Source organism: Corylus avellana, chromosome 6 (genome assembly GCF_965113065.1).
Source record: "Corylus avellana chromosome 6, dhCorAvel1.hap1.2, whole genome shotgun sequence".
NCBI lineage: Eukaryota > Viridiplantae > Streptophyta > Magnoliopsida > Fagales > Betulaceae > Corylus > Corylus avellana.
Window position 1 is genome coordinate 24,117,444 of NC_142495.1, and position 12,258 is coordinate 24,129,701.

The window sequence follows — 12,258 nt, forward strand, 5'->3', positions numbered from 1 at the left end:
GTGTGGCTGTTTACTTGATGCTGTTAATCTTTGCTTCTTTTTTTCTTTTGTTTTATATATTATTGACTTTTGCTTTTGCTAATGATGAGTCTTTTATTATTGGTTTTAAAATGCTTACTATATAGTTTCTTGCGAGTTTTCCACATGAATAATTTTAGGTGATACGAATTCAATGTGCATATTAGTCATTACATGAATTTAGAGATGGTGGATGCAGTCATATTTTGTATTATATATATGGGGAAAATGCAGTTTACCCTTTGAAGTTTCAGGGGTTTTTCAATTTTAACCTCAAAGTTCAAAAATTGGCAATCTACCCCCCTGAAGTTTCAAAAATTGGCAATTTAAACCCTTTGTTTAATTTTTCTGTCTAAATGGACAGAAATCTATGAAATTACATCATTACCCTCAGGCTTTTTTCAAAAAAGTTCCGTCCAATTTAACAGAAAAATTAAACGGAAGGTTTAAATTGCTAATTTTTGAAACTTTAGGGGGGTAGATTGCCAATTTTTGAACTTTTGGGTTAAAATTGAAAAACTCCTGAAACTTCAGGGGGGTAAACTGTATTTTCCCCTATATATATTTTGTGTGTGTGTGTGTGCGTGCATTATTTCTATTAATTATTGGCATTTCCCTTGTTTCTGTAAATGTTTTTCGGCTCATGCCATTGCTAGTATCCCGTGTATCTTTTATTTGTGTAATTAGATTGAGATTTTGTGGGTAAAGCACGAATGAGAGTTGAGAGCTGGTTGAGGAGGTGAGTGCTGTGAGAGCTGTGTCGGCGCGTGAGGGCGCGTGTAAGGTGGTTGGAGCTAGTGTTAGCTTGTGTCATGGCTGGACCGAGGAGGTGGATGGTGGAGTCCAAGGAGTTTGAGGTGTTGATCAAGGAAGGGGCGTCAGGAGTGAGAATTTTTGAGAGGAGCTACAGAATCAAAAGGTCCATCTTTCTTAAAAAGGATGAGTTAGCCTGGTTGGTGAAAGTAGCGGATGATTTGGTGGCAGTGAAGAGCTCTGAGGTATTCTGGGATCAATCCAGAGCTGGATACCCCAGAATTATTGCATAGAAGAGCTCAAATAGGCATGTATACTTCCTGACAGTGGAGGAATTCGATGGAAGAAAGAGATGTGGCTCGATCATCATCCCTGAAGGACGTCGTGGGTTTGGGTGGGATCGCTTCATTAAAGAAATGCAAGCAGCTTCCTCTTCTCTTCGTGATCATCGAGTGATCAGTGAATGTAGAGAGTTTAGGGGAGAAAAGGGTGAAAAGGTGGTGAAGAAGCAGAAAAGCTACGCAGAGATAGTGAGACTGCCGTTGAAGGCAACCCAAAAAGATGGTGAAGATTGGCATGAACCAGGCCGGCGAAACTTTACGACTGACAAGAGGAGCTTAGGACCGTCGAAGACCCAGGGTCCAGCGATGGTTCAGGGAGTTTTGGGGAGGTGTCCGAAGGAGTCTGCTATGGTTCCGACGAACTCATTATGGCCGGCGAAATCGGATAGAGGTCCGTTAGCCCCTCGCGTGAATGTTACGAAAGCTGGAGGTTGCGTAGAGCGTGCGACAAGAATTCCGGCGAGTTGGTCAGTAAAGCCGGCAGCGCAGTCTGAACAGTTGTCAGTCTCTGGACGCATGAAGGGACGGGAGAGGATGGGGTGCCATGCTGGGCAGACCTACTCTGAGGTAGGTATTGAGCTCCTCAACGTGAAGGAGACGTTGAGAGTTCTGAAGAGAGAATGTGACGTGGGGATGTATAAGATTGACAGGGTGATTAATCAGATGAAGCTTAGTGGGCTTGGGCTGGAAGAGAAGGAAGTTGTAGATCAGGGGAAGGCTGTATGGAAAGAGAAGGAGAAGGTTGGGCCGGGAGGAAAATCTAAAAAGACCACCAGCAGGCTGAAGTTGAAGAAGAAGGTGATGTTCAAGCCAAGAGGGGTCGTGGGCTCAGGTGTGGGCTTTAGTCTAAGCCCATCTCACGATTCTAAGGTTGGGCTGGCTATATCGGCGGCCTCTGGAAAGGTAGTGACAGAGTCGCGAGTTCCTACGCCTTCACCGGAGTGTTCGTTGTTGGCTGGCAGGGAGCGAAGAGGGGAAGAGGGGGTTGGGTTAGTGGCAGAAGAGACTCCCAGGGTGTTTGTCGGCATTTCTGCGGGGGCTGCTAGCGTTTTCGTGGCCGGAGAGAATCCAAAAATCCCCGCAAGCCCAGTGAAGGAACTTCAGCCCACTGGTAAGGAATTCACTTTTTTGACATATATGAGGAGGAAGGCTGGGTCGAAGAATAGAAACGAGACAGGGGTGGGTTCGATAGAAGCTTCATCGTCGACGTCTGGGCAGTTGAAAGGGATTCTGGGACCGTCGCCGGAATATTCGCAGAGGGTGCCGGAGACGCTTCTGTCATCGGAGCAGCAACAGATGGTGCCGGAGAAGCCTTTGGAGACCGGCCAGGCTGGCGAGAGTACATGCTGGGCCACACGAAAGCTTCTGAGAGGGAGTCCATCTCGCCGGAAGGTTAATTTGGGCGTGGGGGAGAGGGCTCAGCAGGCTTGTCGGGGGGAGGAATGGAGTTTGAGTCCGTTGTTTCATTTGGGACAAGAAAGGGTGGATCAAACATCGGAGTTGAAATTGTCTGGGTCTGAATCAGGCATGGATGGGGATAATATTGCTGAAACAGTAGGTTTGGAGGATTTAGGGTCAGACACGATTTCAACCAGCTGGGTAGTGGGAAACTGCCTCAATTTTTGCCCAAAAATTGAAGTTTCTGATGAGGGGAAAAGGGAGGAATTGGAGGCTCTTTTCAATGCCATTGAAGCCTCTAGAAAGCAGTACGATTCGGACTTGGGAGGTGTTTCTGCATGTGTTCCTGCACTCAAAGGCCTTGAAGAGATTGAGGAAAGTGAGAGGGTTGCTTTGGTGGATCATGAAGCTTAATATTGTAGTATGGAATGTGAGAGGGTTGAATGCCCTCAAAAAAAGGTTGCGCATTAGGGGTCTTTTGAAAGAATGGAAAGTAGATGTAGTATGTTTGATTGAGACAAAGATGGAGACTATCTCTCGAGAGGTGATTCATAGTCTTTGGGGAGGTCAACATGTGGGGTGGAAGTATAAAGGCTCTAATGGTTTGTCGGGAGGGATGCTAATGATGTGGGATAGGAGGGTAGTGGAGTGTAAGGAGGAGTGTGAGGGTCATTTCACTTTGGCTTGTTTGTTTCAAAATGTAGAGGATAGATGGGTGTGGGCGTTTGGGGGAGTGTATGGGCCAAATGAGGAAGTGGAGAGAGGGGCGCTTTGGGATGAATTGGCTGGTTTGATGAGGGTTTGGGAGGTCCCTTGGTGTTTGGGTGGAGATTTTAACATTGTACGCTTTCCCAGTGAGCGCTCCAATGTTTCTTACTATTCATCGGGCATGATGGATTTCTCGGATTTCATTTCAGAGAATAATCTGGTGGATATGCCGATGATGGGGGGTCAATTTACTTGGTACAATAACCAAGAAAATGAGAGTTGGTCGAGGATTGATCGGTTCTTGCTTTCGTCGGATTGGGAAGATCACTACCCAACAGTTGTTCAAAGGAGACTTCAACGCCTGCTCTCGGATCACTTTCCTTTATTACTGGACTGCAGGACTCCTTATGGAGGTAAGAAGGGTTTTAAATTTGAAAATATGTGGCTTAAGGCAGAGGGTTTTGTTGATAAGGTTGCTTCTTGGTGGGGGTCGTATTTGTTTGAGGGTTTGCCTAGTTTTGTGCTTGGTAGTAAATTAAAATCCCTTAAAGTGGACTTGAAAAAGTGGAATGAGGAGGTCTTTGGGGATATTGGGAGGAAAAAGAAAGAGTTATTGGGAGGTATCCAGGAGTTGGATGAATTGGCAGAATCGAGAGGCTTAGATCAAGAGGAGAAAATTCGGAAGGCGGACAAGTTGAAAGATTTAGAGAATACATTGTTGTGTGAAGAAATTCATTGGCGTCAAAAATCGAGAGCTTTGTGGCTCAAGGAGGGGGATCGGAATACTCGCTTTTTCCACAAGATGGCTAACTCTCACCGAAGGTACAATCGTGTGGAAGTGCTTCGTATTAATGGCGTTTTATCCGATGATCCAGTTGAGGTTAAAGATCACATAGTGCAGTATTACCAATCTCTTTATTCGGAACAAAGCTCTTGGCGCCCTAGAATGGATAACCAGCAGTTTTTGTCCATCGATAAGGAGGATAATCGGTGGTTAGAAAGAGATTTTGAGGAAAAGGAGGTTTGGGAGGTGGTAAAAGGCATGGATGGTGATAAGGCTCCGGGTCCAGATGGCTTTTCCATGGCTTTTTTTCAAGCTTGCTGGGGTGTTATTAAACAAGACGTTATGGTGGTTTTTGCAGAGTTCCATCGTAGACGTCAAATGGTGAAGAGCTTGAATGCAACTTTTATTTCCTTGATTCCGAAAAAGGCAGATGCGGTGGAGATGAAGGACTTTCGGCCCATTAGCTTGGTGGGAGGAGTGTATAAAATTGTGTCTAAGGTTCTTGCTAATAGATTGAGAACTGTCTTGGGTAAGGTCATTTCCTATTCTCAAAATGCTTTTATTAGGGGTCGGCAAATCCTAGATTCCGTTCTTATTGCAAATGAATGTGTAGATAGTCGCTTGAAATCAGGGGTGCCGGGTGTTCTTTGTAAATTGGATTTGGAAAAGGCCTACGACCATGTAAATTGGGATTTTGTTTTGTACTTGCTGCATAGATGTGGGTTTGGTGGGAGGTGGAGGGCTTGGATAGAGTGGTGTATTAAGACGGTAAGATTCTCCGTTCTTGTGAATGGTTCTCCGGAAGGGTTCTTTAGCAGTTCGAGGGGAATCCGCAAGGTGATCCTCTCTCTCCGTTATTGTTTGTGCTTGTTATGGAGGCGTTGAGTAAGATGGTGAATGCGACGGTTGATCAAGGCCTTTTGACTGGGTTCTCGGTGGGTAATAGGGTCTTGTCGGAGTTGATGGTCTCTCATTCCTTATTTGCGGATGACACTGATTTTTTGTGAAGATTCTATCGAGCAAATCCGGTATGTTCGTCTCATCCTCTTATGTTTTGAAGCTGTTTCGGGTTTGAGAGTGAATCTTGGAAAGTCAAAGATTGTGGCCATTGGTGAGGTGGAGAACATCGGGGGCTTAGCTAACATCCTTGGGTGTAATGTTGCTGATTTGCCTATGAAGTATTTGGGTCTCCCTCTTGGGGCATCGTTCAAGGATACGGCTATGTGGAATGAAGTGATTGAAAAGATGGAGCGTCAGATGGCAGGTTGGAAGAGAATGTATCTTTCTAAAGGAGGTCGTTTAACCTTCATCAAGAGCACTTTGGCTAATCTTCCGACTTACTTTTTGTCTTTGTTTCCGATTCCTGCTAGTGTAGCTAAAAGGATCGAGAAAGTCCAAAGAGATTTCTTGTGGGGAGGTATGGGGGATGAGCCCAAGTTGCATCTTGTAAGTTGGAACCAAGTTTGCAGCCCTCTTCGATATGGTGGTCTTGGCATTCGGAAGATGTACCAGTTTAACCAAGCTCTTTTGGGGAAATGGCTTTGGAGATACGCAAATGAGAACGGGGCTCTATGGTGTAATTTGATCAAAGCTAAGTATGGAGATCAAGAAGGTGGGTGGTGCACGAAGGAGGTCTTGGGCTCTCATGGTGTGAGTCTATGGAAGCATATTCGTAAAGGGTGGAATTTCTTTGCCAAAGGTATTCGTTTTGAGGTGGGGGAGGGTTCGAAAGTCAAATTCTGGCATGATATTTGGTGTGGGGACAATTCTTTGAAGCAAGCTTTTCCGTCCTTATACAGTATCGCCAGGCACAAAAAAGCTTGGGTGAAGGATAATTTTATTGGGAGAAATGGGGTTGTTGAGTGGAATGTCATTTTTGTTCGATCGGTCCAAGATTGGGAGATGGATTTGATTTCTCCTTTTTTTGATCGGTTGTATTCTTGCAAGGTCTCCCTAGGCAGTGTAGATCGTATTTGCTGGTCTTCGTCCAAGAAGGGCAAGTTCGAGGTTAAGTCGTTCTATAAGGCCTTGTCCATTTCTAATCAAGAGGAGTTTCCTTGGAAGAGCATCTGGCGTACTAAGGCGCCTCAACGGGTGGCTTTTTTCGGATGGACTGCGGCCTTAGGCAAAATTTTGACTCATGATACGCTGCGTAAGAGGAACATAGTGGTTACGGAGTGGTGTTGTATGTGCAAGAAGACCGGAGAGTCAGTTGATCACCTGCTTCTCCATTGTGAGCTCGCAAGTGCTCTTTGGCACATGATTTTTCAGCGTTTTGGGTTGCATTGGGTCATGCCTTGCAGGGTGAGGGCCTTGTTTGCTAGTTGGTGGTCGGGAGGACGTTCTCGAAGCGCGGTTGTGTGGAAGATGATACCTCTGTGTCTTATGTGGTGTATTTGGAATGAAAGAAATGCTAGATGTTTTGAAAATTCCACTAGGACCATAGAGGAATTGACTCATTTCTTTCTCTTTACTCTTTACTCTTGGACGGCCGCTTGGCTAGCTCCTTTAGTGATTAGTTTCTCTGATTTTCTTTTTCATTTCTCCCCTTCCTAGGCGCTCTCTATTTATACTTCCCGTGTATATGGGTTGCGCCCCTCTGCGCTCTTTTTATATATATTCATTACTTATAAAAAAAAAAACGAATGAGTTTTAAGCCAAAGTAGTAACTTGATTAATTGAGATGAAAAATAGTGATTTTGATAGCTAAAAGTAATTTGTTAAATCTTTTTTAGTCTTGTCTCCTTTGCTGCCTGATTGCATCTTAATTTTTTCATCTTCAAATTTGAGAATCAAATGAAGGTACTTTTGTAGTTTTCCATCAAGTAATATTCCTTCTTCACTGTTGCATGAGTTGTCACTTTAAGTAAATGTAGCAGTTCTCAGCCCAATTGTTCTATATGGTAGCTATTTGTCCTACTTAACATTGAAAAGCATTATTTAGTCCAAATATTGGAAGTTATGCTTCTGAGTTGGTTGGCCAGAACACCAAGTCAAACTAGAAAGTGTCCTATTTGTTGGCGAAAATAAAGATTGGATTTAGAGAGCGCAATGATTTTTTTTTCCATTGTCAAGGTATAGAAGAAGTTATGTGAACATTAGAAAGACCGGAAACCCACTATCTTTATGTTTATTTTCATAGTTCTAGAAGAAAATCCAAACAAAGCCACAGGAAAATAGTTCTAGTAGAAAATCCAAACAGGGCTATGGTGTCATAGTGCTAAACTGTCTGTCTGTTGAGAACTTGGTGACATTAACAAACTACTCAAAGCACAAAACACAAAACACTTTTTTAGAAAACTTTTTACACCTAGGAATATGTTGAGAGAACAGGTGCTTGATTTTTCATGTGTAGGAGATAACTTATTAGTTTTAAAAAAAAATTAAAAAAAAAAAAAGATTAGAGAGAGGTGGTTGCAACCGCTTCTAATAGAGGAGAGGAGTTACTGCATGACATCCCAACAGGTCAGAGATGGCCGTACCACAACAGGCCAAGGTTGGCCACAATTGGGGTGGTCTTGCGGTTACCTTGGCTAGTTGGGGTGGTCCCACGGGCACCTCGACTAGTTCGGGGTGCACCTTGACCAGATAGGAGCGGCCGTGCGGCCACCCCTCTCTTCCGTTGAGGGTGGCTATACAACCACTCTTTTGTTTTTTAATTTTTTACAAGTAGCCAACTCTACACCTGCTTGTGTTTTCTTAAAATAAGCATTCTTAATACCTGTTTCTTTGAAAACACAACCAATTAATTTTCTTAAGTGAACCCCACCGAAAACATTTTCTCAAATGTGGACCCACCAACAAACTCTTCTCACCTTTATACCACATCAAAACAATTTTTCAAACCCAACCCAAAAAAACATTTTATCATAACCATTATCAAGCATACCCATAATTTTTTGAGGGAGTGAAGATTCTGATTATATTCATATAAAGAGTTTGGGTTAATGTGTTTTAGGTGTTGTTTTTTGTTTTTGGTTTGAAATAGTGTTCTAATGTGACATAAAAGTGAAAACTGTTTTTTGGTGTTTTGGATTGTTTGTTAATGTTTTTGTTTTGAGAACAGAAAACAGAAGATAGAAAACAAAAATTTTAACAAACATAGCCTTTTACTTTTTCATGGTTGTGGTTCTCCATGAACTTTGTGTTTTGTTGTTTTTGTCTCTTCAGAATTAGGCAGTGATAAATAGCAAACTATCCCCTCTTTGTTATCATGGACATGAAGTGTTTATGGTTCATGTTGATATTCAAGGGGATTTTGTATGAACTATTTTCTTATTATTCAGGTTGCAAGGGTGTTGCATCTGATTTATCGGTTGGTAGTACAGCCGAATACATCTAGAGCTCAAATGTTTGCAGAGGCATTCCTAGCATGTGGTGGGATAGAGACACTTCTTGTTCTGCTGCAACGGGAAGCTAAAGCCGGTGACTATAGTGTTCCTGAAATTGTGACTGAGAGTGATGAAAATTTGTCAGTGCAGATACCTGAAGTAGATTGTGGTAGTGGAGTTCCTGAGAGAAGTTGTGATGATGTGGCATCTGTGGAGGAAAAAGAATCTGTTTCGCATGAGAAAGATTTTGATTCTCATCCTCTTGAAAGTGGTACCAGTCCTGTTGCCTTTTCCCCCAGTGTGAAAATCGAAAGGATAGCATCTGCTTCTGAGAATCCTTTAATTAAGAACTTGGGTGGTATAAATCTATCGATTAGTGCTGACAATGCGAGAAATAATGTTTACAACAGTGACAAAAGTGATGGGATTGTTGTTGGGATCATAGGGCTCTTAGGTGCTTTAGTAGCATCGGGGCATTTGAAAGTTGGTTCAGGTGCTTCTTCGGATATGACAAGCAACATTTTCGGTAGTGGGCTGCATGACGGAGGTGGTACTATGTTTGATGATAAAGTTTCTCTTCTACTTTATGCTTTGCAGAAGGCTTTCCAAGCAGCACCGAATCGGCTCATGACTGGCAATTTATACACAGCTTTACTTGGGGCTTCGGTATGGCTTTAGCTTGTCATGTCTCCCATATTGACTATTACATATTTGATCATCAGTTTATCACTGGTACTCATGGTCCATGCAAAATCCAAATCTGCAATTCTCTTCCTATTGTTTTATTTGGTAAAACCTCATGACCTAGCATGGGAGATTTTTTTTTTGTGCATGTTTTTGGCATATAAATACACCCATTTGTATGTATGTATGTCAGACTGAATGGATATGTTGTGTGTGTGTTGGTAGGAATGGATATGTGATATTCTATATACAGAAATTATTATTCATTTTACAATGAAAGGTCTCAAGCTGTTTCAATTTCCATTATTTGGTCCACTCTGTTGAAAATTGAGGCTTTTGATGAAGTTAATGTCTGCATCTTGAGTCTCTGCTGCACCCTTATGGTGCCATTTATCTCAAGATAATTTTTTTTTTTTTTTTTTTTACTTTTAAGTACTAAAATTATCTACAAGATATTACATTTTTAAAATTTTGTATCTTCTTATATTATAGGCTGCTGTATTAGCCTTCACGGTTTTGTGGATTATTGTAAATAAATCTTTAAGTTGCTTCTTGTTGTGAGGTCATTGTTTTGCTTGTTTGTGTGGATTGGTTTTTGAACGGATGCTTGATTTACAGATGCAATTCTTTCACTCTTCTTTTTTAAGGACCTTCAAATTTGCAAGGGATAGTTGTGTTCAAAATGCAATCTCTTAAGATTCAATCCACACTATTTAAGTATCCTCAATTGAAGTTCTTTTGAAGTTCCCTTAAAACACTCCTTAAAAGCTCACTTTTTATGAGCTATGCTTGTTTCAGTTGATATCTTGTAAGCGTTATAAACATATACTTTGAAAGCAAGAATCTGATCAAATTTTCCTGCATTTGTTTCAGATAAATGCTTCTTCGACTGATGATGTGCTGAACTTTTATGATTCTGGTCATCGCTTTGAACATTCGCAACTTTTGTTGGTTCTTTTGCGTTCACTTCCATATGCATCTAGGAGCTTGCAAAGTCGAGCTCTACAGGTATTATTTTCATGTTTCTCATGCTTCAACACATGAATTCATTTTATGTAAATTTCTTGAATGAATAGTTGTGTGAGTTCTGCTTGCAGATTGTATTGCATTTCAATCTGCATGAAATCAATTACTTGTGGCTTTCATCTTTGATATCTGTTAACAGAGTGAGAATCAGTCTCTTTTCAGATTTTAATATTTAAGGGAGGTGAATAGATCTCAATCATATTTGAGATTATTTGTTTTTCAATTTACTTGAAAATAGAAACAAAAAACTTATCAAAAAATTTACTTAAATATATTAAGAATTCAGAAGGGATTACAGGATGGTTTAATATTAACACACATTATTTAGTGGCTCGTCATTGTTAAAGAGTTTGACAGAGGACGTATTCTCTATTTTACTGCATCATTAGTCTGAGGCCTTTTTTTTATTAACTAACAGCTGCTTATGTTTCTCCTTTAGTGATAGTTTTCATGATTTTCTTGTTCTTTTTGCCCCTACTATCTAGGTAGCTTCTCTTGTATGCTTCTTTTGTACATGAGGACGCCTTATGTTTTTAATGATATCTCAATTAATTATAAAAAAAATGGTATGCCAAAATACTAGTGTATTTTATTTTAATTCAATCTTTCTTTATCTAGAGCTCTTCCAAATGTAATTTGCATATATATTTGCTTCCAGCCAAGTGTTGGTGGGAGTATATAGTGTGTTGTCAATTGTTATACTGTCCAATGCGTGCACACACACACACACACACACACACATATATATATATATATATATATATATATATATATATTTGATAATTAATGTTGTATATATATAAAAAAAAAGCACAAAGCGCCTTTAAGTACACAAGAAAGTATACAGAGGTAGCCCAACACAACCCAAGATGACCCAACTCAAAAAACCCAACAAGAAGCCGCAGCCAAACAGAAAACCCTAAAAGAGAACCCAAAACAAAAGCCCACAATAACTCAGCACTAGCCCTAAAAAACCCAAAACCCCTACTGCACCTTAGGAGGAAAAGAGAAATCATTTGCAGTCCCAAAACAACCCCGTTGGCGCTAGCATTTCTCCGAAGAAAGTCTCCGACCTCTAGCCTCAAAATTGATGGAGCACTTCAAATTCTTGAGCTCCCTCTTTCCCTTAACCTTTATGGGCTCTCGTTCCGCTTCAACCTTCGAAAAAAGATTCAAAAGCCTTTTCTCGTCACCTCTACACGCCAACCCCACAAAGGGAGCGAACTTCGCCTCATCAAGCACCACCTCGGAATAGCCCTCCGCCCCCTTCTTCGAAGTAGCTGCCACAACTTCGGCCAGCAACTCCTTGTTCTTATGCAGTTGTTTAGCTACCTTCTCCTTCACTCTCCGGGCATACCCCAATTGAGGCTTAGAAGCAGAGGAAGCCGCCCCATAGGAAGGAGTAGACATTACTGTAGAACAGACCTGCATGTCTACAACCGCAGAAGATGCCTCCTTCACCATAGGCAAAGTAGGAGAAGCGAGTCTAGACCCTAAGAACCCCCTTCGGAGCAACCCTTTCGCGGAAACAAAGACCACCGAAGCAGCAAGAGAAACAAAAAGATCCCCAACCCTGGACAAAGTACATACCGAAGTAGAATGCCGGACTTGTACAGTCTACAGCAACAACGCGGCCTCCAAAGAAGAACCATATCCCAGTGCGCACCCTTGATGAGATAACCCATCTCCCACCAACGCCTTATCCAATCCAACGTCCACAGGAGAAAGCGGTGTCGGAGCCAACACAGGAAGAATCTCAGGTGAATTGGGGATCACCGGAAGGATCTCCGGCCTGTGAGTATCCAACGGACAGCTAGGAAGAATCTCCGGCGAACCAAAATAGACGGAAGAGCGCAGAACTGGAGCAAATCCATCCAACCCTATCGGCGAACCAGGTCTCGCCGGAATCGGGGCCGAAGATAGAGGAAAAGAACTGGAAGCGGAACCAGATCTGGAAATAGGATCCGATCCGGGAACAAGATTCGACCCAGAAACCCGTACTGACTTGAAAACACGATTTGACCCGATAACCCTCACCGACCCAATTACCCTCTTCTTCCGAATGTACATGGACCTAGACAGGCCCAAAATCCCAACCCTATTTCTCCTACGAATGGGCTTCAAAGCTAACCCAGCAAGGACCCGGTCCAGCTCAAAATGAACTTGCCCTAAAAGCCTCTTCAACCCATGATTGCTGAAATCACACTTCTTCTTT

The 12,258-nt window shown here is 42.1% G+C and overlaps 1 protein-coding gene across 2 annotated transcripts in view; it reads left to right on the forward strand.

Moving 5' to 3' along the window:
- LOC132187706 (WD-40 repeat family protein / beige-like protein) overlaps positions 1-12,258 on the forward strand; it is a 51,356-nt gene that overhangs the window by 8,374 nt on the left and 30,724 nt on the right. For both annotated transcript variants that reach the window (XM_059602110.2, XM_059602111.2), the window contains exons 4-5: positions 8,289-8,999; positions 9,891-10,025. In XM_059602110.2, coding sequence (XP_059458093.2) covers positions 8,289-8,999; positions 9,891-10,025 — 846 coding nt within the window. The remainder of the gene's footprint in view (positions 1-8,288; positions 9,000-9,890; positions 10,026-12,258) is intronic.